At 44.5% G+C, this 27,961-nt stretch overlaps 1 protein-coding gene and 1 long non-coding RNA gene across 3 annotated transcripts in view; both read right to left on the bottom strand.

Moving 5' to 3' along the window:
* Positions 1 to 347: 347 nt before the first annotated feature.
* Positions 348 to 3,080, bottom strand: LOC139055307 (uncharacterized). Its single transcript, XR_011511657.1, has 3 exons — positions 2,845 to 3,080; positions 1,584 to 1,637; positions 348 to 525 (listed from the first exon to the last, which is right to left on the bottom strand). It is a non-coding gene; the product is annotated as an uncharacterized lncRNA (long non-coding RNA).
* An 11,766-nt stretch (positions 3,081 to 14,846) lies between these two features.
* LOC139055859 (probable ATP-dependent DNA helicase HFM1) overlaps positions 14,847 to 27,961 on the bottom strand; it is a 531,554-nt gene continuing 518,439 nt past the window's right edge. Inside the window, exons 27-28 of one of the 2 annotated variants that reach the window (XM_070533424.1) lie at positions 16,506 to 16,606; positions 14,847 to 15,135 (exon numbers count right to left, since the gene is read on the bottom strand). In XM_070533424.1, coding sequence (XP_070389525.1) covers positions 14,884 to 15,135; positions 16,506 to 16,606 — 353 coding nt within the window. In that variant the 3' untranslated portion in view covers positions 14,847 to 14,883. The remainder of the gene's footprint in view (positions 15,136 to 16,505; positions 16,607 to 27,961) is intronic. The other variant, XM_070533425.1, reaches the window with a different exon arrangement.

Genomic DNA, 27,961 nt, shown 5'->3' with positions numbered 1-27,961 from the left:
TTATCGGCCTACTTACCATTGAGGCAGCCCTAGTAAATTTATGCCAAATACCATGTATGAGAGTACATTGTATTGTTTTTAAATTGGTAAAGCTTTATCAAAGTAGTTTTTGTGTTAAGCAAAAAACAATTGTGCAAGTGGTCTCTTGCAGTTTCAAAATTTGCATCGCATTTCGTCTAATACACATAGCCTCTTGGCGGCTAAGACAAAATGCATGGACTTGAGCATCCCTGCACAGATAGCAGGGAGTCTAAACTGCTTCGAAGTTACGTCTTGCATTGCTGAGTGACAAGCCATTTCACTCAAAAAGACGCCGCTTAATTAGAGGTATTTACCTGAATATTTCTGTCGGCTGTCAGCCTGCTGGCATCATCACTAAGGCTGCCAACTCCCTAGTGGACATAGTCGGGACATGGTGGCGGCAGGATGCAGTGGCAGAAGCCGCCAAAGGCTCCCAACTACCTAGTGGACGTAGTCAGGACAGGGTGGTGGGAGGACACAGGTGTAGGAGCCGCCAGAGCGTACCTGCAACAAATTTGCACAAATGTTCTTAGTCCTACCATGACATGATTTACAATAAAAACTGAGCTGTCTGTGTAACATGGCTACCAATACAAATAAAGGTAAACAGTTAGGTCCTACGACACAACTAGAAGCCCGACAAAAAAGAAACGGTACTTATGTTTATGAAAATCCAAACAATGAAACAAGAAATGTGTAACCGGTTTGTGCATGGAAGCTCGGTTGAAACCTGAGCTTATACCATCAAGTGATCTGCTAGACAACTGCAAGCCTGCCACCTTAATATGTCATTGTAAATTATTTTTACATGCATTATGTTAAGCTGCATTATTACAAGTTCAAAATCTCTTGATATAAGTAAATCACCAAGCTAATTCAATTAACGAATTCCAGCGGTCGTTAATGCAACAAAGTGCAAGCTCGGAATGAAGCTGGCTAAACTGGGCAGTGAAAAATAACAATGTGGTTCTCTACATCTTGTTTTCCTGGCTTTCGCTTTAGCACTGGAATATACAAGAATTTTGACATTCCTGATATTTCACCCTACTAATTTTTATGCCATAATGCATAATACTTCAGCAAGAGGAATAATGCTTTCTTTTAACCGTAAATAGTGATAGAACAAGAAAATTCATTGGAGCCAACGTTTTGAGAAGAAAAATTTCCTTTGTCGAATATTGGCTCCAGCGGTCCTTGTTCTACGGCTCTTCATCAGTTCAAGTCTCTTGTCTTCCTGCGTACCTCTGTACTTTCAATTTTATGTCAATGAAACTCTAATAACGGATCATTAGTAAATGTAGCTGATGAGGAACTTGGGCTTGTTGGTAGATAACGACAGAGTAACTGCGCAACATAAAGATACGGACAAAGGAGGCTTGTTTGTGTTGTCTCCTCCAGACATGTCTCCCCTTTGGGTGATTACTCTGTCTCAATGTAAAACTGTTACCCTTTGCGCAATAATAGTAAAATGATTAAAGACAGGAAAGTGGACACAAAAATTACAACAAATAGCATCATATGCTAATGAGATATTCAAAAGTGCCTGCTACGATTTGTCTCACCCATAACGTGCTGGATAAGATGGTGACTTCTGGCTGTTGCCATTTCTTGAATACCTAAAATGAAATACATTTCAAAATTATAAAAATACACAGGACAACAGCAGTAGCCGAGGACATAATGCATTGTTTAGTACAAGAAGGTAAACTAATCTCCGATACACGGCAGACAAAATTTCCTTTATTAAGTTAGTAGAAAAATACAACACACTTCATTTCATTCAATACTGTCAGCGTTTCTTGCTACAAGCTACAAGAAAAAAGGTATTTCTGCATGGAAGCGGCAAAATAATAAATGGCCTTCTACTTTTACAAAATATGCTGCGACTAAGCCTACTACAGCTGTATATACTTAAAATTGTTGTATGCACATTACAATAACCAAGACAGGATAAACTTGGGTTCATATGCAGCTCACTGGAAGGTACAACTTTGCAATCAACTCATTTCTGCTGGGCAAATATACGCACTAACATAAAACTACACATAAAAGGACCTTTTTTTCATAAACCACCGGACTCAATATAAAGAATCAAGTAGCAATAGTACAATTTCACCACATAACACAGCCAGGTTTTGTAAGCGTAGTAGGATTTACTATATAAATGTTGCAGCATATTCGCGCTTTTAAATATTTACAACCGTGAAAATAAAGATTACGTAAAAATAATACATTATATATAGGCTTAGATTGTGGGCTAATGTGTTTTCTACTTACAGCCAAATGCACAAAAAATTTGCTCTCTTTCAGCGCTTTGAAAGCGCTGTGTCTGTTCGCTTGTGCATGCAGCCGCTTAACCGCTCTTAAAATATCTGTGCTGCCACATCGCCCGACACTGCCATACAGCGTTGTAGCGCTTTTATTATTCGCGGTAATATACCTAAAGCGCTAGTAAATCTTCAGAATCCACAAGCTGCCCTTTCGATTACCTGTCTTCGCCATGCGAAAGTCGCACTGGTGCTAGTATAGTATCTACACTTCAAGTTACTCAGTACTTGATATTCTACGGATTTTTCGATGCGACAGGCCACTCGTCACTAGAGTCGTTAAGAACGGTGTTTCTCCTGGCAGTACAGCTTTGCAATACTTTAAGATGCTCTCATGAGGCTTCCGTCTTTCAGTAGTATTTTCGCATACATACGCGCACGCATGCCTAAGAAACGTCTGTGAACTGCCAAGAGAAACGTGGCGCAAAATGTAGCCGTACCGGAAGGGCCGAGTACGCGCCGTTTGTAAACTCCGAACAAAAGCTGATATGCTTACCTGAGACGTTAAGAGAAATATGGCACCGGTCACTCCCCGCTGGTAGTCGTTCGCATGCATCTGGTCGTCCCTGTCCGTTGCGATCTTCCATATCACAATGAAAGATGCAGTGCAAACCGCAGCACTTCGGGCGCTTGTCACGGTCCGGCGAGCTGCACTTGCTCGATGCCGGCAAAGACGAAATCGGCGACACGCTGCTGCTGCGGCCGCCCCCCTCGTCGCAATCACACAGCACGGCCAGAAGCTCCCACCGTAACTTGCCGCAACGCCTGGTCGCAGTCGCCCCTAAAGCCTGTTTCACATGATGCGATTTTCGTCGCACCGGAAGTGCGATTTCCGTCGTTTGCGATGAAAATCGCAGTCGCAGTGCCGACCCCCCGATTTTCGGCTGCGACCAACCGGTTGGTCGCACAGTCGCACCGTCGCACCGATCGCTGCGATTTTCCGTCGAAATTGCGCGGAGAGCTGTCAACGGAGCTATTTCGCCGGTTTGTATGGGTTTGTTTTGGAAAATGGCGCTCACATGACAAGTGCAATGCGCGGAAACGTGGATCGTCGAATTCGGTACGTACGCGAAGGGAGAATAAAAAACTTGTACTGCAGATTGCATTCTCCGATTGCTATGCGTTTGTTGACACGCTACACAGCAAATGAAGTGCATTTTCACGTTTGCTTCGTACGCCTTTGCGAGTTGTGAGTGCTGGGATGTGTTCGATCCCCAGCAGACGACGAGGTCGTCGCAACTTTCTTTTGTTGAGTAGCATGCAAAAATCGCGCTTACGGAGCAGCTTGAATTATCTCAACCTCGGCAAGGGCAAATGACAAGACAGCAAAGCACCCGAAGTTTCAACGTTGCGCTGAACGCGGTACCGTTCAGTTGCATTTTCTTGTCGGTTTTCAAGCATGAATTTCCTGATGCATCTTGAAAGCTTATCTTGCCTCTTACTAAATTTGACACAGCAAAAGTGTAGGCTATCGTAATGAATTTGCTACGATAGCATTAAATCCGTGGCTTGAATAAAATATTACATGCACGTTAAGTTGCACCTCTTCTCTGGAGATTTTTTTCTTTTTTATTGCACAGTAACCAATAAACATTGACTATGTTGCGGACTTTGTATCCTTACTGCATCTGTATGAACACTTGTTCTGCAAGGTAATTAACTGTACAGCTAGTAGATTAAATAAATTGCTTGCTATAGTGGCACAGTGACAACGTACCCTCCTGCACAATTATGTAGAACTCGTGCAACAATGCGAAAAGCAGGCAAACGGCCTGTTCTTGTGGGGATAAAACAGTATAAAAGGACACGCTGAGGAAAATTAAATCAAAACTGTGCAGTGAAGTCAGCCAGTACAAGCAGTTATTGCACGTTCACAGCTGATCAAGTGTGCAGAAACATTCATGCCTTACATGTTTCTAGCAAGTTTCTAATAAGCTTGCGATCACATATATTAGTGTGTAAACCCATATAACGATATCCGCTGCGATTACTATCCTTATAAGTAATGAATTACCATGCTACTTGCAAGAACATATCACCCGAGGATTTTAGAACAAATTTCTGCATTTCAACTATACACAATATGTGGTTTATTCAATAAAAGACCACAAACAGAGCTTTTTTGCAATGACAAACTTATTCCAAACTTTACTTACATACAGGCAAGAAAAAAAATTATAGACAGAAATATTGTTCTTCAATTTGTTCACCTGCCACTGTGGCTATAGCATTCTGCTGCTAACACAAGGCGAGGGGTTGATTTGCCAGCCATGGAAGTCGCATTTCGATGGGAGTCATAGGTGAGAAAAAAGCTCTTGCACTTAGATTTAGTTCATCACCTTTTATTGAACCCTTACACTTCAAAATACTATTGCATAGGGGGCATGCCTATGCAAAATCTAATGCCAATAGTAAGCAAAGGGCAGAATTGTAAAACAACCATCTTTCATGATAATTTGAGTGTGTAAATATTCATTGCATCAATATGTATTGTTCAACAGCACTGCACAAATAAGCATGATCAGGTATAGCAAGTACTCTGTCAGGAAGCTGGTTCTACAGATGTATAAATGTCAAGGCATGAATGCTCATACTACGTCGCACACATAGCACAAACAAAACCTTTTTCAAGAGTTGTCCCTTCTGGCAGATATGAGTGGGCCATAAGCAGCAGAAACTTTATTGCAGGACATTATGTAATACTGCTTATGAAAAAATGAAGAGAGTGAAGAGGCTTTTAACAGCAGTACTGCCTCATGCTGCGCTAATAGGAGGAACGATGAGAAAAACATTTCTGGTAGAGCACTTAAACAGTAACTTTCTGAAAGACTGAAAATTCCAGGTGAGAGTTGGAGGTACATTTGGCCCACACACACCAACAACACGGGCATACTACATGAAACACTACAGCCTATGGTGTATTACAGTCTATGGGAAAGCTATCTTATACAGAAATCAAGAATGATGCAACAAGCCCTTGACAACACTGCAGACTTTCTTGGCCAGTCTGGCCTCTCGCTTTCTGATAAGTCAGCTCATATCAACGTCGGAAAAAAAAGAAAGACTAGAATCAAGAACTACCCCAGATTGCACATTGTGATCCACATAGCTGGACAAATATGCCCGCAAGTCAAGATCCACAAATCCCCAGCTAGTGTAAGCCCATGACGGCAGAGCCAGCACGTGGGTGAAACAATTATGCAGTGCCTGGACGCAACTTCCACATCTGGTGAAAAGATTAATCTCGAAATTATGGGGGTGGACGAGTGGATACTATAGAAAATCGCAGATGCTGTGCTTGTGTCCAAGGTATCGTACGGTATGAATTACCAGCAGCACACAAAAAGACAACTCATCGAATACAGGCATCGGGTAGTAATAACAGGTCTTTCCAGCTGTACCATGCTTGAAGACCTCTATGAGAAAGTAACGAACAAGCACCTAGACGGAGTAGAGTTGCAGCCTGCAGCACAAATTCTTTGTCTCAAGAGCTCAGAACCTCGTCCCAAGATACTATGCCAGCTAGCATATGAGATGCAAAGGCGACTACCTCTCCCTTCAGAAACACAATGTCGGGAGTACCTGAACTTGAAACACAACAGGCCCATACCGTGGAATATGGGGGCAAACAATTAGGCCAGAAGACTATATGCAACTGCAAAACACACAGAGGAGGTTGTTAATCATGAAGATGCAAGCAAACATAAGGCACATATAGTACACTGATCTGGCAATAGCAGTGTAACAGAAGTACGACACTACATAAACTAAACCCCATATAATTCAGTACCATTCCAGGTCATCCTATACCTAGAAAAGCTGAACTGAAAGCAATCAAAGCAGCACTTGTAGTGCAGATTACACCCTGCACAACACCCTGCATGGATTCACCAGAAACTGTCTGTGCCTGCACATCACACAAGATTGTCAGGAAAATCAGGTGATTGACACGTGACTTGCAAGCACATGGCCAGAAATTAAATTACAGGATACGTAGCCATGCAGATATTCCAGGACACAAGCAGGCTTATAAGCCCGACATAATAACTGAAAACTAGATGAATTTGTGTGTATTCATTATTAACTAAAGTGCAACAGATAGAGAACAGACAAGAACGAAGCGCTCTGTGTGTTCATTTCGTTCCTGTCCATCACATTTCTGTTGCAATATAGTTAATGAATTCACGAGGCTAGTCTTCATCAGGTTTTATTGCATTACTACTTCGTGGTAACCTTTATAGATCACTGCATTTTCACAATAAACCTTTTAATCAGAAGTTAGCATACCCTGTTCTTACTGCTTCACACTGTACATTCTTGCTACATTGGCCAAATTAAAAATTTTGTAAGGTATCATGAGAACCATTAAAGTGACTTGTTGCAGTCTAAAAAAAAAACGAATAGCCTGGCTGCAAATGGCACCAGAGAACACATAGGACAAACGAGAAAACCGATATGATTTAACAACCAAAAGTTTAATGTACACACCGAGTAAATGCTCGCTGACAAGCAATAGACTGAACATACACAAAAAGGAGAAGCAAAAATTCAGGTGCGTTTCCTGACAGGAAATGCATCCATTTCTAACAGAGGCTGTGCTGACAAGATTAACCCAGCATTTTTAGATCTACAGCTTCCGTAACTTCTCTAGGCAGCCGATCTGCACAGAATGCTAGCTTCTTCCTCTACAATGCACGCTCAGATGTGGAGAGTGCATTGTAGAGGAAGAAGCTAGCATTCTGTGGAGATCGGCTGCCTAGAGAAATTATGGATGCTGTAGATGCAAATACACTGGAAGAATCTTGTGCCAGCATGGCCGCTGTTACACTTTCAGAGATGGATCGATTTGTATTGACACACATCAGATCTTGCTTCTGCTTTTTGTGTAAATTCGATTTATTGCTTGTCAAACAGCATTTACTCGGCATGTTCAATAAACTTCCATTTGTTAATACACCTCATGATTGTCTCGGTCTCTAGCAGAAAGGTGTTCATTCTTTTTACAGTGAAGCTGTATATGCCTATGTGAAACACTCATGGTCCGATCCCAAAAACCCTAGTGTAGGGGTATGAGCCATTGTTTAAGGGGGTGTGAGCCATTGCATTCGTCTTGCATGATGGACGAAGACATTTGTTGTTGGGTAGACATAGAAATGCTTATGCATTTCAAACATACATTTATCTGCGTATTATTGCAGGGAAGGGACACAGAGGGGGATGGGGTTAAGACAAGATCATGATGTCATTATTATCTCACAGCAAAGGTGTGGTGGGCCATTGGCTAGACCGATAGTGACGTCGTTTCTCTCTAGCAGCAGAGCACATGTGCAGCAGTCTCTCTCAGACTTCCCAATAGGTTCGAAAATGTGTCCCTGTATTTAATTAAATGAAATGTGCAGCCCCGGTGTGTCACTTCGTAACTACAGTGCATAACTAAGTCATAAACATTATGATTAACGCATTACAAAACACAAGTGCATAACAGCATTCAGAAAGACTTTGATGTACCCGCTGGATTAACACAATGAACCACTCATTGCACTTTCCATGATGCTGACCTTGCAAAGTGCAATGTGTGGCACTCCAAATAAACAATGTGATAAACCCAAGCCAAACATGTGCCTAACCTCATTAAGAAACACAGACATAACCAATAATATAGAAAGACTTGAATAAACCATTGGAATTAACCCAGTGATAAACACTGGGGCTGCACATTTCAGCTTCGCTGGTTTACCGTCTGTACAGGGTGCATGGGCAGTAACTTTTTCTGTTATTGTTTGTTAAGTATTGTATAATGTTGTGCCAGTAAAATACGTTGGGCTAGTTGGTGTAATGTATTGGTACTGCTTTCTTTGCTGGTTTTTTTCTTAATGTTGTGCCCTTCTTCCTTATGTAACAACTTTTTTATTCCCCCTTGCATAATACTCCAACCTTGCAGCCTGCAAGGTATATAACTAAGTACATAAGCACGTCATTCATTCATCTGCATACACCTCGCACCATTCCTTGCTCAACAAACGTCACTGCATTGATGTCTCGCAGCGTGCATCTACATTAACTGCCATTTGCGTTTTGGTATGGTTTGTGAACAGTGTAATGCATAAAGATTACATGACATTAAGGTTGTGACCTATGTGGTGCATAAGCAAACCTTGCAAAAGATGACATGTTGGATTGTTGAAAATAAGACAAATTGTATATATCGCAGTTACTTTAACAGCATTTAATTGACCACTTGACAGAAACTTCACTTCGCATAGATTCCAACACGTACACTGAATCTGCAGTTTTCTTTTTTGCTTATTAATGCAGTCGTTACTGCATGGCCACATGGTAGATTTGAAAACAAAGTGAAATAAATTAGTTTGTTGCAATATAACAATATGTGTAGATCACTGCGATTGTAACACGACAACTTAATACAAACATGCACACTATAGGATCCAGACAAATGCTCAGGACAATCTCCAGAATGTTTGCATCCTGATACTTATGAAAGTGAACGGTTTCATTCCATGGCTGTCAATGAGAGGGAGAGAAAACTTTATTGTGTTCGTGGAACAAAAACGCATTGATAAGCTTAGACATATAGTCATTGCTTAACACTTTCGAAATGAATAATTATAGCTTGCTATCGACATTGGAGCAGCGTTTCGACAGCAAGAAAAGGAATCAGTTTTTCCAGCTCTGAACATTGAATTGCAGGAAATGTAAGCAGGCATAAAATTCTGCCAATATAATCTGTTTAGGAATACGAAATTGGAATAAATATTGAAGCTTGCATTTGTACATTCTCTGGCTGAGCAATCTGGCTGAGCAATCTAGTTTGAAATGACTCCCATAAGCATGTCATAACAATGTTGACCTAATACAGGTTAAATGCATGACTAGCTTAAGAAATCTGGATGATTGCTATAAATTACAGTGAAGAATCTATAATATCTAGTAACATTAATAATATAATAATAATATTTATTTCCACAAAACAGGCTAACCGTGAGAGGCGTGCGAGGCTGAGCAGAAAGCTGAAAAATTCTACGGCAAGTGCGCCTGCCGTGGGCCTACGATCCTGCATTATGAATAGCGCGTATTGATATGGTCTTCTTGTTAGAAGTTCCGAGTATACTACCAGCGCGAGACACGGGACAACAAAGTGGACGAGAAGCGTGTCTTAGAATGCTATATTACAACGTACAGGTTTCTACAAAAGCGACGGTAACTGCTCGAAACATTTGATGTGTCGGCTTTTGCGCCTTTAGAAATATTGAGAGAGGGCTCCCATATATACATTCGCAGCGCAAGCACGGCGATGGACGAACCAGGCTAGCGCTAAGGTTGAATTTCACAACACAGTTTTCATTCCACGTCGTAATCACACTGATCGTTTGAGGCTTCGTTCAGGGGCACACGCGGGCGTTCGGGTTGGTGCTTCTTGTTGCGTTTGGCGTAAGAATATGGCTAGGAGCAGGCACCACATATGCGCAATGACGGGCAATATACACGCATCGTTTCTCCAGAAGCTGACGCCGAGCACGGGTAGCGCGAGGATCTTGCTGGGCTGACACAACTTCGTGGCAGCCGAATTCCGAATACTGCATATACGGTGAGGGTAGCTATATGAACTTGTCGATAGGTCACATTGTAGATTGTTGTAGCGCAGGCAGAACGAAACGGTCATAGAATGTAGATAAGACAACACACAACGCTGAACCATAGAATAAAGAATCGCTGGCTGAACCACCTGCGAACAGCTGTTTACGTGCGCGATGTCGCACTGAACTAACAAAACCGCCGTCGCGCACCCCAAGACAAATCTTAGCTAACGTGCTTAAATTAGTAAACGTACATATTATTTGCTTCTAATCAAGAGAAGTCAATAATATTATAGTGTAAACGTTTTATTCACTAAAATAAAAGAATTATGCACCGTGTGTCACGAAACCTGGCAGTAAGCAACCCTGGGCGTCGCACCAGTCGCATTGTTGAAATCGCAAACATGTGAAATGAGCCCTCTAAAAATCGCATTGCGACGCGTGCGACAGCACCGATTTTCGTCGTTGCAGTCGCAGCATGTGAAACAGGCATAACGCAGCGATTTCAGAACCACTCAACAACGTACTCGCGCGTGATGCAGCTCAACTTCAAAATGGCGTCGTGCTATTGACGGCTTCGGCTTTGGATCATTTTGTATCTGCACAACTGGGCAAAAGAGTTGCGCTAGTTTCGGTTTTGTTTCCTTGCGTTGAAATAAAAACTGTTTTGCTCACTGATAATTTTACGTCACTTAAGTAATGTTCACGAATGAAACAGCCATGAATTTAACACGCGTCTCGAAATAGCCGCTAAGTTCACTTGGCAGAAGCAAAATTTTCTCGTCCGAGTGTGGTTGTGTTTTAAATATCTATCGCTCGGCTGTCGGAGCGTGCTCGAAGTGTGAAGACGCGGCGTAATTGTCCTTAATTTGCTTAGCTATAACGGTGCGGCTGCCCTTGATTTCTGTCGAGTGCAGTTTGCTCTGATGTAAGGTAGAACTACAAAGCCGCCCATGTTACTGAATGATCTAGTGCACCCTGAAGCTGCCAGAACCCCGGTATTTCCTCCACAAGTTCTTGCGACTGTGTGCCGCTTTCACCAAATGCGAGCGTAGTCATTTGGCGGAGATTTAGCAACACATTTTCTAGAACTATCGTTCACCGCTCTATCACGACATGGAGAAGCAGCGTGGTTGGTCCTTAGTAAAATTTTCTATGTATTGCGAATTTTGCGATAGCAATTATATGGACACAACCGCCGAAATATGTCTGTCGGTGTTGCCGTGAGCTTACGTATAAAGTGCGATAAGATCCTATCCTGCGCCGTTAGCTGTGCGCGTTAAAGGAAATGTACGAGGCCGAGCCGAGATGTATAGTGCCTGGATGGGTGCCCCAAGTATCTATAAGTGGTCATGTGATAAAACGCGCGCAAGCCGGGGAAAGGAGGCGCTGGTTTATAGCACGCTTCTCTGGCCGTTTCTCTAGCCCGGTCTGGCGCCACTCTCGCTCTGTCCGATAATTTCCGATGGGTGCAAAGCTGGGAGGGGGTGGGGGAGAGGGGAAAGGCGCTTCTATATCGCCATTTCAAGTTTCGGAGACGCTTTGAAGGACGAAGCAGCAGAAGCGTTCTGTCCGCTCTGTTCGCGCCCTTCATCACGCCGACGCTGTGGCAGCGAGTGTTCGCGGTCATTGAGTGAAACCTGTTCATGTTTACACGTGCGCGCGTGACCCCGTGCTTGCCAATTTACGGAGTAAGCGATTGTTTACTGCAGTTTATTCAGGCTATGAAGCTACGAACCTTGGTTCGTGCAGTTGTTCGTGCAGTGGTTCATGCAGCATTGGGGGGAAACTGCTATATTTTTGTTTTTAAATTTCTAGGGGGTTCAAAAGCAGTGCTGCGTACGTTAATGTTTGTTTCTCGTCGCGGAACGCAACGCACTGCGGTAGCCCAGTGGCTTTGGTGTTGCGCTGCTGAGCTCGAGGTTACGGGTCCAATCACAACCGCAGCAGTCGCATTCCAATGGGGGCAGAATGCGAAAACGCGCGTATATTGTGCATTCCGTGCACGTTAAATAACCCGAGCTGCTGAAAATAAATCTGCAGTTTTCCATTACCGTGCACCTCATAACAAGATCTTGATTTTGGAACCTAAACCCTCAAAATTTAACTTTACGTAGCGCAATTACATTTACAATCGACACTGTTGACTGCGCCTACTGAACTTGTTATCTTGTTGCTGTGCTCTCTTTAGTAGCCAATGCTATATTTTTTTAGATTTACTTATGGTCAGAATCTATCGTGACAAATCCGGGTCTTCCTTACCATAGGAAGCCAGCTACCGCTTAAGCGTGTGATATATTAACAAACATTTTCAAGGAAAATCGATATTCTGAGTTCGATGTAATTGCAGAACATGACAAGCTTGACGAAAGAATGATACACTGCATTACAACCAGGACAGGAACCCGAGGGCCTGTCTAAAACAGAAGACGTTATCTGGTATTTCTTCTCCTGCATTTTAATCTTTCTCTCGCCAGACCCATCTCGAATATCGGAGGAGTCGCAATCTTGCACGACGACTCTTCGCGTCCTATTAAGAGTCAAACGACCCACACACAAATGTTGACTCTTGTTTTGTGACTCTACCCGCGCGAAAATGGGTCTTCCTAAGAAAAAAGAGAGTCAAGTTGCCGTGACTCACTTTTTACTCTCTTTTTTCTTAGAGTGTAAGTCGGTGGTAACTCCGTTAGACAGGATACCAGCAAGCTATTGCAAGAGACGAAAGATCTGATTAAGAAACGCCAATGCATGAAAGCCTCCAACCCTAAAGCTAGAATAGAACTGGCAGAACTTTCGAAGTTAATCAACAAGCGTAAGACAGCTGACATAAGGAAGTATAATATGGATAGAATTGAACACGCTCTCAGGAACGGAGGAAGCCTAAAAGCCGTGAAGAAGAAACTAGGAATAGGCAAGAATCACACGTATGCGGTAAGAGACAACACCGGCAATATGATTACTAATGTGGATGAGATAGTTCAAGTGGCTGTGGAGCTCTATAGAGATATATACAGTACCAGTTGAACCCACGACAATAATGGAAGAGAGAATAGGCTAGATTAATTAGAAATCCCACAAGTAACACCGGAAGAAGTAAAGAAAGCATTGGGAGCTATGCAAAGGGGGAAGGCAGCTAGGGAGGATTAGGTAACAGCAGATTTATTGAAGGATGGTGGGCATATTGTGCGAGAAAACCTGGCCACCCTGTGTACGGAATGCCTCATGACCTCAAGCGTACTGGAATCTCGGAAGAACGCTAACATAATCCTAATCCATAAGAAAGGGGACGCCAAAGACTTGAAAAATTATAGACCGATCAGCTTACTGTCAGTTGCCTACAAACTATCTACTAAGATAATCGCAAATTGAATCAGGAACACCTTAGACTTCTGTCAAGCAAAGGACCAGGCAGGATTTTGTAAAGGCTACGCAACAATAGACCTATTCACACTATCGATCAGGTGATAGAGAAATGTGCGGAATATAACCAACCCTTATATATAGCTTTCACTGATTACAAGAAAGCGTTTGATTCAGTCGAAACCTCAGCAGCAGTCATGAAGGCATTGCGGAATCAGGGTGTCGACGAGCCGTATGTAAAAATACTGAAAGATATCTATAGCGGCTCCACAACCACCGTAGTCCTCCATAAGGAAAGCAACAAAATCCCAATAAAGAAAGGTGTCAGGCAAGGAGATACGATCTCTCCAATGCTATTCACAGCGTGTTTCCAGGAGGTTCTCAAAGACCTGGATTGGGGAGACTTGGGGATAAAAGTTAATGGAGAATACCTTAGTAACTTGCGATTCGCTGATGATATTGCCTTGCTTAGTAACCCAAGGGACCAATTGCAATGCAAGCTCACTGACCTGGAGAGGCAAAGCAGAAGAGTGGGTGTAAAAATGAATCTGTAGAAAACTAAAGTAATGTTTAACAGTCTCGGAAGAGAACAACCATTTACAATACGTAGTGAGGCACTGGAAGTGGTAAGGGAATACATCTACTCAGGGCAGGTAGTGACAGCGGATGCGGATATGAGACGGAAATAATCAGAAGAATAATAATGTGCTGGGGGGCGTTTGGCAGGCATTCTCAGATCATGAACAGCGGGTTGCCATTATCCCTCAAGAGAAATGTGTGTAATAGCTGTGTCTTACCAGTACTCACCTACGGCGCAGAAACCTGGAGGCTTACGAAAGGGGTTCTACTTAAATTAAGGACGACGCAACGAGCTATGGAAATAATAATGATAGGTGTAACGTTAAGGGATAAGAAAAGAGCAGATTGGGTGAGGGAACAAACGCGAGTTAATGACATCTTAGTTGAAATCAAGAAAAAGAAATGGGCATGGGCAGGACATCTAATGATGCGGGAAGATAACCGATGGTGATTAAGGGTTAGGGACTGCATTCGAAGAGAAGGGAAGCGTAGCAGGGGGCGGCAGAAAGTTAGCTGGGCGGATAAGATTAAAAAGTTTGCAGGGAAGACGTGGCCACAATTAGTACATGACCGGGGTTGTTGGAGAAGTATGGGAGAGGCCTTTACCCTCAGTGGGCGTAACCAGGCTGCCGATGATGATGATAATGTTTTCATTGAGGTTTGGCTGCAGGTTAATCGGAATCAGGAACTGCACATGTTAGATATGTGCAGAATAAGACTTGTTTGTGCTAAACAATGAGTACACGTGTAGTGCGCGCGTGCCATTTATTGTATCTTAAGAGAGAGGTTATAACGACCTCGGAACACCAACAACGAGATCTTGCCAAGATGCGCAGGTAGTGTCTACATGAATAAACTAACGCAATACTATTCAGATTACTTTGTCAACTCAGCATCAATTTAATCACGACACAGCATATCAGTGCAGGCGGTTTTCTTCAAGTATCTCTAGGCCAATCGTCAGTTGAATATCAGAAAAGAAATTTATTGAAGTATCAACATCAATAACTGTAGCACACGACCGCCACACTGCAGTTTATACACAGTGTGAGAAACTGCCAGCGGTGGTAACTGCGCTCGCGGTAGTGCGAGCTCCATGCCAGCCCGTGCACAACTAGGCGCTTTTTCCCGCAGGTATTAGGTGAGGGAAGTAGCGGCGAGCCAGCTCGGCGACGGCGGCATCCAAATCGTCTGCCTGGCTTTTCCGCTGGTCGGCAGTGTCCGCATGCTGCTCCGCGACACTCTCCGGGCACCTGCGCGCGAGCACACCGCTCGTTGAGGTCAGTTTCGACCGGAATTAAGCGCCACCACCCATTGTATTCCTCATTGGCTGCAACGTTTCTGAAGACAATGTGTTCTTTGGCCACTTTGGCGTACGTGGGATCTGTACTACCGGTAAAAGAAACCACCCTTTTCCGCCTCTACAGGGTCGTAGCGAGTCACAAAACGTCGCAAAATGTGGGTCTCAACGAGAGAAGGTGCGAAACCTAGTCACAGACTAGCTAAATTATTTGTACGAGTCTTATTAACGCCAATATAGTAGGACAACTAACGGTACGGATGTCATTATAGTTAACAATTAACCGCATTGAATTATAGACAGCACTCCTTCGGGGATCGGCCCACTTGACCTCTCTAGCGAATAGAAACGCATGCAAACGAAAGTCAATGCGAAAGAAGACAACGTTGATGTACATGCGTGCAAAAAAAAAAAGCGAATGTAGAAACTGGCCATGAATAAAACAAATAGGGGCCTGGAAAAAAAAGAAAGATCTTGCAACAGAACGAAAAAAATATAGCACAGAGTGCAAACGGATAACGCAATTATGCACCACTGAATCATCTTTATTGACCTCAATTTCAATACATATAAATGCAAATACCATGTACGTTGACATTGTCTTCTTTCGCGTTGACCTTGGTTGACACGTATTTTTATATTAATGCGTCACCATTCGAACTCCCATGAGAACGAAAACTCGGCTGCGTCCATCGCCTACCTCGTGGCATGGCAGAGGAGAAAGAAACTTTGTTATGTCACTACAGTAGGATACAACTTCAAAGAACAACAGTTGGAAACCAAGGCACACGGGTCGCTCGAGGTTGTTAATCCGCCAGCCAATCACAGAAGCAGATAAAGTCATCATGTAACCATTGAAAATGGCATCGTACTTGATACCTCCGGAAAGTCTGCTGTTTTTAAAGAGTCTTTTAATCGGCGGAAGCGATGAGGTGTGCAGTCGACATGGACAAAGCGTATGGAGTCTGAGCATTTCCTTCTTCAAAAGTCCGCGGTACACTTCATTTCACTGTTGACCCCGTTTTACTCATGAAACTTCACTTCGAGCTAAAATGAAACTTGGCAATAAATAGTTTGCAGCAAAGCAAGCGTTTTATTTCAGTTCAATAAAGAATTAGGCTTTCACCGTATCACCACAATAGACGAGCGAAAACGTACAAAATTGCGCGCTTATAATTTTATTCTTGTAGTTACCGCCTTGTTTAGGTGAAATGGACAGTTTGATGCAAGGACTATTTGCAGCCTCGCGGCGGAACAGTGGCTGGCGGTTTAGCGGGGCATGGGCGGGGCTTCACTGCACTGCAGACTTCAGGCGTATCCGACCTTTACATCGGGCGAGAAGGAAAGAGTGCGTGGTGACGTCTTCCTCCTCTCTGGCTTGTGCGATCCAGTGCGGCGCTCCTTGAAAGCATTGCTGTCGAGTGCTGCGGAAAGATTTCGAGATGTTTTAGATCGTACTTTGTGAAATTTACGCAATGTCAGTTCATATGACGTCGTCAGGGAAGCCGCTCGGTGCATGGGTAACTACAGTACGTAGTTACCGATGCGTGTCGCGTGTTTAGTACGTACGTGTTCGCGCCCCCCTTGGGAGCGCAAACACGCGGCGCGCACTATCAGTCGCGGCGTGTCTATGTGTTCTGAACTATTCTGCGTAAATCGGTTTTAATTCAACGAAGAGAACCGGCGTCTCAGTATTATCAGCATGAAATGGTAAATCTGCTCACTATCTGATCGCTTGGACTAAAACATAAGAGTGCATGCTCGTGTACGGCCAAGCTAAGGCAACCACGAAACATCTGAGCGACAGGCGCTATAAAATATTTGTGATACACCGGCATCCTGACGCATTTCAAGTCTAGTAGGCTTGAAATCACCATATTTCCTCACTAGCCTCCTGCGTGAGGCCGACGGCGCTGCTCAGCACAGCGATCACTACGGTTGGTGAACCAGCATGATACATATATATTAAGCTGTGGGTTTCGGCATTGCCTTCTTGCCCTGTAAAGCCTTAATATCCAAGAGGGATCGCATAAAACGAATGCGATGGCTATCTTGACAAAACTTCCGCAATGCGTTTGAGTGCGTCGTAGAGAACGGAACGAACACAACCGAAAGAAAAAGTTCGGTTATCAGCCTGTTTCACGAAAAAGAAAGAGGAAACGGGCTGAGGCCGCAGTACGACTTCGCATTCACGCCGCACAACGTTTATAGATCTACAAACGGTGATGCCGCATGCTTCAACCAAGCGCTATATAGAATAAAGACAATGACACGTGTACTTGTATATCTCTATCGGGTGACCACATTTCACCGCCTAATAAATGTTATCGCACAGCGCAGGACGCACACGCATGTATCGAAAGTTTCTCGAAAGTTATCGATGGTTCTATCCGTTGTCTGTTTTTACCGAACCTTGTGTTATCTGATTTCATCGCGTGACGCGAATGGGGCAGAACTTTGCGGAAGACAGGCGGGTCCTAGCGATTAGTCTGGAACATTCGACGACTGATGTATAAAAGCTGACACGCTTGACCCGCTGATCAGAGTTTGACGATCGCCGACTGTATTCGCCGTTGTTGCCGTTCTTTAAGTGTAGCCCGTTCTCGCGGGCACAGGTTCGCTCAATAAAAGTTAGTTTCGTCTTTCACAATATTGCTACTGTGTTCTTTATACGTCACTACCACGTGACATCTGGTGGAGGTGCTTTGCGTTCATATACCGGACGCCTGCACAAAGCCGGGACCCAAGCCCGAACGCGGAAGACAACACCAACGTCGCCAAGAACCAGCAGCGTACTGGCAGCCGGCACTACAACCTCCGACGACGCTACGTCGAGTACCACCCCGGTGACCGCGTTAGGGTTTGGACCCCTATTAGCCCCGAGAACGACCTAGAGGGGCGCTTGGAGCGCCGCTCGCATGACGTCAGGGCACGGACTCGCGCCTGTCGTCTGCTGCAGTTCGGGCGGTGTCCGCATGTGTTCTGCAGTGTTTCCGATTGTTCGCTCTCGTTCCCAATGCTTATATACTTATGACAGGCCTCTGAAATATATATTTTACGATGTCTTCGTTCGGTAAAATGTAATCAAGGAGCTGATTTCCTAGACGACAATACATTTCTCGAAGGCAAAGCTATAGTGCCACCTGAGGGAGCTCAGACCAGCCCATTACGGGTTTTTCATGCGCGGATTTACACTTTCCAGTGGAAGTTCACGTGAATAACAAAAGCATAGACGCAAAAATACAGCACATAAGAATTTAGTTAAGATTCCATACCAACCATTGTGCAATATGCGTGTCACAATTAAACGCTGACTATATAGGACTTCTACAATATTTATCTTGATTTTAACCCGCTAAAACATGTTTGCTCATGACGAACAGTTCACGGTATAATATCGAATTTTTCTATTTCTTCACAGAAACCCACGGCAGTAACACGAGGACTTAACTACCAGTGCAGTTTAGATTCCGCCAGCACCACTTGCGTTTTTAACTGGTTCTCAAAACTAGGCCATTCTTCACTGGTTAACCTTAAGTGGCGGTAACTTGAAGTAAAGCTGATTGAGGTTTACAGCTTTTTGCAGCACACAGAAAGGAATGTACCAATATTCATTCCCTTTCCATGCTACACGTTCAGCTCACTTGAGCAATTTACTGGTGCTTCTTGCTTGAGGATCCGACATGATAAATCTGTTTGGAGAACTGACACAGGCTGCTGCGGTCAAAATATTTGAGTGAAATATGCCTTTTGGACTGGTTCGCTGCAGCCAGCAAAAAGCCTAAGGCCCATTCATCAGTAGTGTTGCACATATTCAAGATATCATTGTTCCCCAGTGGAGGTCAAGTGTTCATGTGAGACTTGTGGTGTCTTCTTTAAAAGGCAGGTACGCGAGGTTTTCTTTTATGCACTGACGAAGCAAATAGATTTCAGTCTGTGTAACTAAACAACGCAGGATCGAAACATGTTGAGGCAGAATGTGTTTGCATTTTCCATTTCAACGCAGCCTAAGCTGCACTGTAGTGCCTCGCGTATGCTGTAGGCATTGTGATTTGAGCTGTAAAGAGCTACTTGATGGTTTCAGTTCGAAGTTGTAGTGAAATGCTGAATTTCGCGAACAAAGCAGGCCACGCCATAACGACAGTCGGTTGCTTCCGTTGCGGGAGGGTGTGCCATATCGTCGATGAAAGCTGGTGCCACAATGGGCCACTATGCCACTAGGGCCACTATGACACATTTCATCGCTTGCAGGTGATTGCATGGTTTTCGATCTTAACCAAGAGACTTTCTTTCACGTGATTACTGTTGTGGTGTTCGTGAAGTATATATATATATATATTATACACGATGCGCCGTCGTGTTAACAGCCAATGCGTTTCTGGGTGCCTATTTCAGAGAACAATGAAAGTAGTACCAAACCTTTTCACACAAAATGTGCGCCTATCTCTTTCATTTAGGCCTTAATCCATTTGCCACATTTGACTAAAACAACTCACCTGAGTGATGAGCATTATGATGAAAGCTTCGCTGAACAGTGTCCTTCTAACACGGATTTGTAATGTTGACACCAAATATCAAGGTATTTTTCCATTCAAAATGCTATGTCTCTCATACTTAAGTAATAAGGCAATGTTAAGTGTTTAGAGGAGCATCATACATAAATTCACGTGTTGAACTTGCAGACGTTCTTAAGCAAAATTTATGAACAGACAGGGCGCATATATGCATTGTAAGACCAGTAGACCCCTTCAGCGCTACATAGCTTGCGATATCCAAGCCGCAAATTTTCATGACTCACGCGGTTTCAAAGAAGAAACTGTGGTCTACGCATGGCAACAGAAATAATCCGAATTAATGCGTGCAAGAGGTCCGTGGTTCGAATCCCGGTGCCGGCAATTTTCCACCGGATTAAAAAAAAACCGCGTGTTGATAAAATTGCATAAACAGGCCTGGAGTGTGGCCTGATCCCGGTGACCAGAACCGGTAACGCACTCCCTCACCAGAGCAGGATTGGCCACTCTGGTGCAGTGCTTGGCCACAACCTCCTATATGAACAACACAATCAAACCCCGGCCCTCAGTCCCCAGCAGCTGCGAAGCAACTGACCACGGCGGCGGTCAGACCTGCGACGCTGCAGAGGGTGCTAAGAATCACTGGCTCCGGACAGGCCGCCATTGGAATATGAACCTGGCAACGTTTAACGCTAGAACGTTATCTAGTGAGGCGAGTCTAGCAGTGCTATTGGAGGAATTAGAGGGTAGTAAATGGGATATAATAGGGCTCAGTGAAGTTAGGAGGCCAAAAGAAGCATATACAGTGCTAAAAAGCGGGCACGTCCTGTGCTACCGGGGCTTAGCAGAGAGAAGGGAACTAGGCGTCGGATTCCTCATTAATAAGAATATAGCTGGTAACATACAGGAATTCTATAGCATTAACGAGAGGGTGGCAGGTCTTGTTGTGAAACTTAATAAGAGGTACAAAATGAAGATTGTACAGGTCTATGCCCCTACATCCAGTCATGATGACCAGGAAGTCGAAAGCTTCTATGAAGACGTGGAATCGGCGATGGGTAGAGTGAAAACCAAATAGACTATACTAATGGGTGACTTTAATGCCAAGGTAGGCAAAAAGCAGGCTGGAGACAAGGCAGTGGGGGAATATGGCATAGGCACTAGGAATTTCAGGGGGGAGTTATTAGTAGAGTTTGCGGAACAGAATAATATGAGGATAATGAATACCTTCTTCCGCAAGCGGGATAGCCGAAAGTGGACGTGGAGGGGCCCGAACGGTGAGACTAGACATGAAATAGACTTCATACTCTGCGCTAACCCTGGCATCATACAAGATGTGGACGTGCTCGGCAAAGTGCGCTGCAGTGACCACAGGATGGTAAGAAATCGAATTAGCCTAGACCTGAGAAGGGAACGGAAGAAACTGGTACATAAGAAGCCGATCAATGAGTTAGCGGTAAGAGGGAAAATAGAGGAATTCCAGATCAAGCTTCAGAACAGGTATTCGGCTTTAACTCAGGAAGAGGACTATAGTGTTGAAGCAATTATGAACGACAATCTTGTGGACATCATTAAGGAGTGTGCAATGGAAGTCGGTGGTAACTCTGTTAGGCAGGATACCAGTAAACTATCGCAGGAGACGAAAGATCTCATCAAGAAACGCCAGTGTATGAAAGCCTCTAACCCTACAGCTAGAATAGAACTGGCAGAACTTTCGAAGTTAATCAACAAGCGTAAGACAGCTGACATAAGGAAGTATAATATGGTTAGAATTGAACATGCTCTCAGGAACGGAGGAAGCCTAAAAAAAAACAGTGAAGAAGAAACTAGGAATTGGCAAGAATCAGATGTATGCGTTACGAGACAAAGCCGGCAATATCATTACTAATATTGATGAGATAGTACAAGTGGCTGAGGAGTTCTATAGAGATTTATACAGAACCAGTGCCACCCACGACAATAATGAAAGAGAAAATAGTCTAGAGGAATTCGAAATCCCACAGGTAACGCCGGAAGAAGTAAAGAAAGCCTTGGGAGATATGCAAAGGGGGAAGGCAGCTGGGGAGGATCAGGTAACAGCAGATTTACTGAAGGATGGTGGGCAGATTGTTCTAGAGAAACTGGCCACCCTGTATACGCAATGCCTCATAACGTCGAGCGTACCGGAATCTTGGAAAAACGCTAACATAATCCTAATCCATAAGAAAGGGGACGCCAAAGACTTGAAAAATTATAGACCGATCAGCTTACTGTCCGTTGCCTACAAACTATTTACTAAGGTAATCGCAAATAGAATCAGGAACACCTTAGACTTCTGTCAAGCAAAGGACCAGGCAGGATTCCGTAAAGGCTACTCAACAATAGATCATATTCACACTATTAATCAGGTGATAGAGAAATGTGCGGAATACAACCAACCCTTATATATAGCTTTCATTGATTACGAGAAAGCATTTGATTCTGTCGAAACCTCAGCAGTCATGGAGGCATTACGGAATCAGGGTGTAGACGAGCCATATGTAAAAATACTGAAAAATATCTATAGCGGCTCCACAGCCACCGTAGTCCTCCATAAAGAAAGCAACAAAATCCCAATAAAGAAAGGCGTCAGGCAGGGAGATACGATCTCTCCAATGCTATTCACAGCGTGTTTACAGGAGGTATTCAGAGACCTGGATTGGGAAGAAATGGGGATAAAAGTTAATGGAGAATACCTTAGTAACTTGCGATTCGCTGATGATATTGCCTTGCTTAGTAACTCAGGGGACCAACTGCAATGCATGCTCACTGACCTGGAGAGGCAAAGCAGAAGAGTGGGTCTAAAAATTAATCTGCAGAAAACTAAAGTAATGTTTAACAGTCTCGGAAGAGAACAGCAGTTTACAATAGGCAGCGAGGCACCGGAAGTCGTAAAGGAATACATCTACTTAGGGCAGGTAGTGACTGCGGATCGGGATCATGAGACGGAAATAATCAGAAGAATAAGAATGGGCTGGGGTGCGTTTGGCAGGCATTCTCAGATCATGAACAGCAGGTTGCCATTATTCCTCAAAAGAAAAGTGTACAATAGCTGTGTCTTACCAGTACTCACCTACGGGGCAGAAACCTGGAGGCTTACGAAAAGGGTTCTACTCAAATTGAGGACGACGCAACGAGCTATGGAAAGAAGAATGATAGGTGTAACGTTAAGGGATAAGAAAAGAGCAGATTGGGTGAGTAAACAAACGCGAGTTAATGACATCTTAGTTGAAATCAAGAAAAAGAAATGGGCATGGGCAGGACATGTAATGAGGAGGGAAGATAACCGATGGTCATTAAGGGTTACGGACTGGATTCCAAGGGAAGGGAAGCGTAGCAGGGGACGGCAGAAAGTTAGGTGGGCGGATGAGATTAAGAAATTTGCAGGGATGGCATGGCCACAATTAGTACATGACCGGGGTTGTTGGAGAAATATGGGAGAGGCCTTTGCCCTGCAGTGGACGTAACCAGGCTGATGATGATGATGATGAACAACGCCAGTAATTCCACCGTCTGCTGTGGCGTTAAATCGGAGCTGATGGTACTAGCAAGAACAGAAGCAGGGACCGAATCCATAGCTGTGGGTGGTTGCGAAACAGCGGTAGTCGAGGTAAACACAGAGACAGGCTGTGTGTCCAAGACACGCATGAGAGCGGCGCCTTTAGAAAGCACAACTGGCTCAATGGTTGTGTTGAGTACAGCCAAAGTGGCCGTGCCCTTGGTAAAGCGAACAAGGCTGGGTGCCAGAGCAATCCCTTTGGATAAGCAACGGGCTGACGGTACAACTAGAACGTCACCATCGGCGATGTCAGAGTTAACTATAAGGAGTTTCTCGCGACCAGGAGGCACCACACAATCGTCAGCAGATCGTAAGCGAAGGCGTGGTTCATGCACGTCGTCGGAATGGTCGGTCTCAGTCTCTGTCAAGGTAACGAGGCGTTGACGGCACGAGATGAAAGCAGCCGCCGAAGAGAGAAAGTCCCACCCTAGTATGAGCATGTGAGCACAGGAAGTCAACACTGCGAACTGGATATGGTGGTGTATCCCGTCGATCGAAACTCTAACGGTGCATTGCGCCGATGGCCGAATCACAACATTATTTGCGCCACGAATTTGCGCCACGAATTTGAATTATTTGCTTGAGGTGTAGTAACTTTGCGTAGACGAGCGCACAAGCCAGCGTGAGTAATGGAAATAGCTGCTCCCGTATCAGGCAACGCTAGGATAGGTACACCGTCTACACACACGAATAAAGTATTGGCCGGGCACGCTGCAGGAATTGAAGTGTGTGCGTGCCATGCAGCTTTCCCTCCAAAAACTGCACCATCTAGTTTTCCGAATGGTAGTCAGGAGTGCGGGTGGCTGGTTGCAGGGGTGATGTCGGGCGTCGGAGAGGGGAGGGCGAGCGGCGGCGACCTGGACGGTAGCTGCGAGGCGCCTCAGGAGGTGGAGAAAATGAGCGTGGGGAGAGCGATCAGATTCCGTCATTGTGGCGTCAACACGGCGACAAAGGGAAGAGATGTATGTTTCCCCGGGGAGTTGCGTGCGTCCATCAAGCTTTTTCTTGACGACCTCAGACCGAACGTTGGGGGCTCCAAAAATCTGCCGAAGCTGGTGTTTGAATGCCGTCCAGTCATGCAAAGTGCTATCGTGGTTGAGAAACCAAGTCCTGGCAACGTCAGTGAGGTAGAATGCGACATTGCGATGATGCTTGTGCATGTCATCCCACCGGTTAGACTCACTCACGCGGTCATAATTGTCCAGCCAGTCATCAACGTCATCACTACGAAGCCCAGCAAACATGGTGGGAGCGCGCTGCCGCGTGCTGATGGTCCATGGAGGAACGGCCGGTGGGCAGAAATGGTGACGCCGGAGGCTCCTGGAGGATCTTCTTGGGGCATGCTGGCGGAAAGGCGGAGCAAGCGGCGGCCTGAACGAAGCTCCAGGGAAACTCGAAGGCGTAGAGGACCAAGGGATCGAAAGCAGCCTCCACCACTTGAGAGACAGCTGTTACGCCTCAACGGTTTATTTCGCAGCTCGCGCGCTGAAGAAGATGAAGGGGTAATATAGTGCTCACAATATATATATATATATATATATATATATATATATATATATATATATATATATATATATATATATATATGTCCACTGAAGGACGAAGGCCTCTCCCAGCGATCTCCAATCACCCCTGTCCTGCGCGAACCGATTCCTACTAGCGTTCGGGAATGTGGCCACGATAGCCGCAGTAGTAGCAGATGGGACGAGGAGGACGCCACTGCGGAAAGCTGGTTTGGGTAAGTGCGCTGGTAGTCATGGAAGCCATGTGGGCCGGTGTTGGTTTTGGAGGCATCGCTGGAACGATGACTGGATTAACTGCGGCTACTTGTGCGTACGCTGGTGGGGCCGTAGGGGTTAGAAGGTCCGTGTACGCTGCGCCAGCCATGGACGCCAGTTCCTCTTTGATAACGTCTCGCAGATTCGTAGCCGAGGCATGAGAAGGCATAGGCCCTGCGGCTAAGCCAAGATACTGGAGCTCTTCTCGAATTATTGCGCGTATCATTTCTCGTAACGTAGTGTCGTCGACGGTAGTGTTTGTAGTGGTGTCTGGTTGCAGCCGTACTGATTCGAGTTCGTCAAGGCGCTGGCAAGTAGCGACGATATCAGCGACGGTAGCGGGGTTCTTGATGGCTAAAGCATTGAAAGCAATAGCCCCGATGCCTTTGATGATGTGGCGAACCCTGTCAGATTCGGTCATGGCCGTGTTCACGCGCCGACAAAGAGCAAGCACATCCTCGATGTACGACGTATAAGATTCACCGGATTGTTGCTTGCGGGTGTCGAGCGTTTCCTTTGCGAGGGCGGAACGAACAGCCGGTGTGCCGAAGTTTTGGCGGAGCTGCTGTTTGAAAGCGCCCCAGTTCGTGAAATCAACCTCATGGTTGAAAAACCAAGTCTTCGCTACTCCTGTCAGATAAAAGGCGACGTGACGTAGCTTGGACGCATCGTCCCAACGGTTAGCTGAACTCACACGGTCATGGTCGTCCAGCCAATCCTTGACGTTTTCACCGCGAAGTCCAGCGAACAGATGCGGATCGCGCTGGTGCCCACTGACAACCCAATACGGAGAGGCTGGGGTAGCCGAGGCCGAGATGGTGGAAGTAGAAGTGCCTGTTGGCTCGTCCTGCGACACGCTTGCGGACAGCTGACACAATCGGCGACCCGATCGAAGCTCCAGGAGGCTGAGCGGGGAGTCAGAGGACGGAGGACCAAAGAGCACACTCCACCACTTGGGACGCAGCAGTTCTCACGGTGTTCCGACCACGCAGACAGCACCGGTCACACTCGAGAGCCAGCCCCACAAGCGATGAAGAAGAACCCCATAAGAACCCCACATTATGATGATCATGTACAGATGACAAAGAATAGCTTATAAATTCCCACAATATATATATATATATATATATATATATATATATATATATATATATATATATATATATATATATATATATATATGTATATATGATTATAACTGCCCAACATTCCTTGAGCGAACGGAAACGTAGTTCTGATTGGTGAAGTAATACAGTTTTTCCCCAGGAAACTAAATTTTTTAAGTATGGCTATTTATTTAATGCCAGATGCTTTTCATACATTAGCCAGATAATTTATGGTATAGGAATCTGCCAATGTATCCCTTGACTTAATTTATTCTTTTCTTTATTCAGTGAGTGCCCCGCTTTGCCAGAAGGGCGTTAAAGCAGGGGGGTTACAGGCTTAAATAAAACACTTCTTCATCTATACAGCACACTTGCGTCTCTTGCAGCCGGTTCCAATCTCTGATGGTTATCACAAAGAAGGAATTGTAAAACATAGTTGTCCTTGCACGGTACTCTTCCACTTTGTGTTGGTGATCATTTCTACTGGATATGTAATTGGGTTGATAAAAGTAGTTGCTATAAGCAATTCCAGTGTTACCATGAAAAATACAAAAGAAAAACTTCAACCGCAGTTTTTTTCTGCGTAAAGAAAGCGATTCCCAACCCAATTCCGTTTTCATAGCGGTACAGCTGTCTGTCCGCTTGTACCGCCCTAAAACAAACCGCGCAGCTCTATTCTGATTTTTTAAAGTTTATCTATAGACCTGGCCTGCATCGGGTCCCATACAAGGCATGCGTACTCTAAAATCGGCCTAATACAGCTGAGGTAGGCTGTGTTCTTTAAATTCTGGGGTGCCCATCTTAGGTTCCGTTGGATAAAGTTAAGAGTTTGCACTGCGGATTGCAGTGTGTTGAAAAATAGTTTGGAACACCGACTTTAGACGATATGATTCCAAGTGTAATCTACATAACCCACATTCTCAAACACTACTCACTCTTGAAGACATACGAACGTGTATACAGAAAACCGAATATCGTAGGGGAACAAAAGAGCATCTCGCTATTGTAATCGTACGCGCTTTACGCATAGGTCACACTCTGCTGTTCTAGACCAATCATATTAATAATTAGCCCACATTTTGGCATCGGAAGTTGGACCAGGATTCCATGTGGTGCGAATTATTTCCGCCCAGCGCCAGTAATAATAATAATAATAATAATAATAATAATAATAATAATAATAATAATAATAATAATAATAATAATAATAATAATAATAATAATAATAATAATAATTATTATTATTATTATTATTTCTCACTAGTCAGCTTAGGTTTCTGTCACCGACGTCTCGATAACACGGAGTTCATCATTCTGCAGCGGAGCGGTTATTGCGACAAAAATCTGCTACGAAACGTGACATTCAGTGTGTCAATGCCAAAAGTACTATTCTTTAAATACTCCGCGACTATATGCGGAGCAAAACAGTTCTTCTCCAATGTGAAACCGCACTAGAAACACCTCGTGATAAAGTGTCTCAGATGTAGTTGCGATAGAACTCCTGGTGAATAGCTGTCTTTTTTTCTTCCTAAATATGCGCCGGCAGATCAGCAGCGAATGCTCCCGTCGTGACGACGATGACCCACAAAGGGAAGAACATGCCAGGAATCGGGCGGCACGAGGTTGCGCGAGAGACGCGTATTCTATATGAAGCGAAGAAATAGTAAGGCCGGAAAACCAAGTATAATACGCAAAAAAAGAGCAGTAAAACCACAAATAATAAAGCGAGCTGAACTTCTTCTTTCGCTTTCAAAATCAAAGACAGCACAACAAATATCCATGGGACCTGTGCCGAACAACCGAACGA

This window comes from Dermacentor albipictus, chromosome 2, assembly GCF_038994185.2.
Source record: "Dermacentor albipictus isolate Rhodes 1998 colony chromosome 2, USDA_Dalb.pri_finalv2, whole genome shotgun sequence".
In the NCBI taxonomy this organism is placed as follows: domain Eukaryota; kingdom Metazoa; phylum Arthropoda; class Arachnida; order Ixodida; family Ixodidae; genus Dermacentor; species Dermacentor albipictus.
The sequence above is the reverse complement of the archived record's forward strand: the minus strand, read 5'-3'. Positions and strand labels throughout refer to the sequence as shown.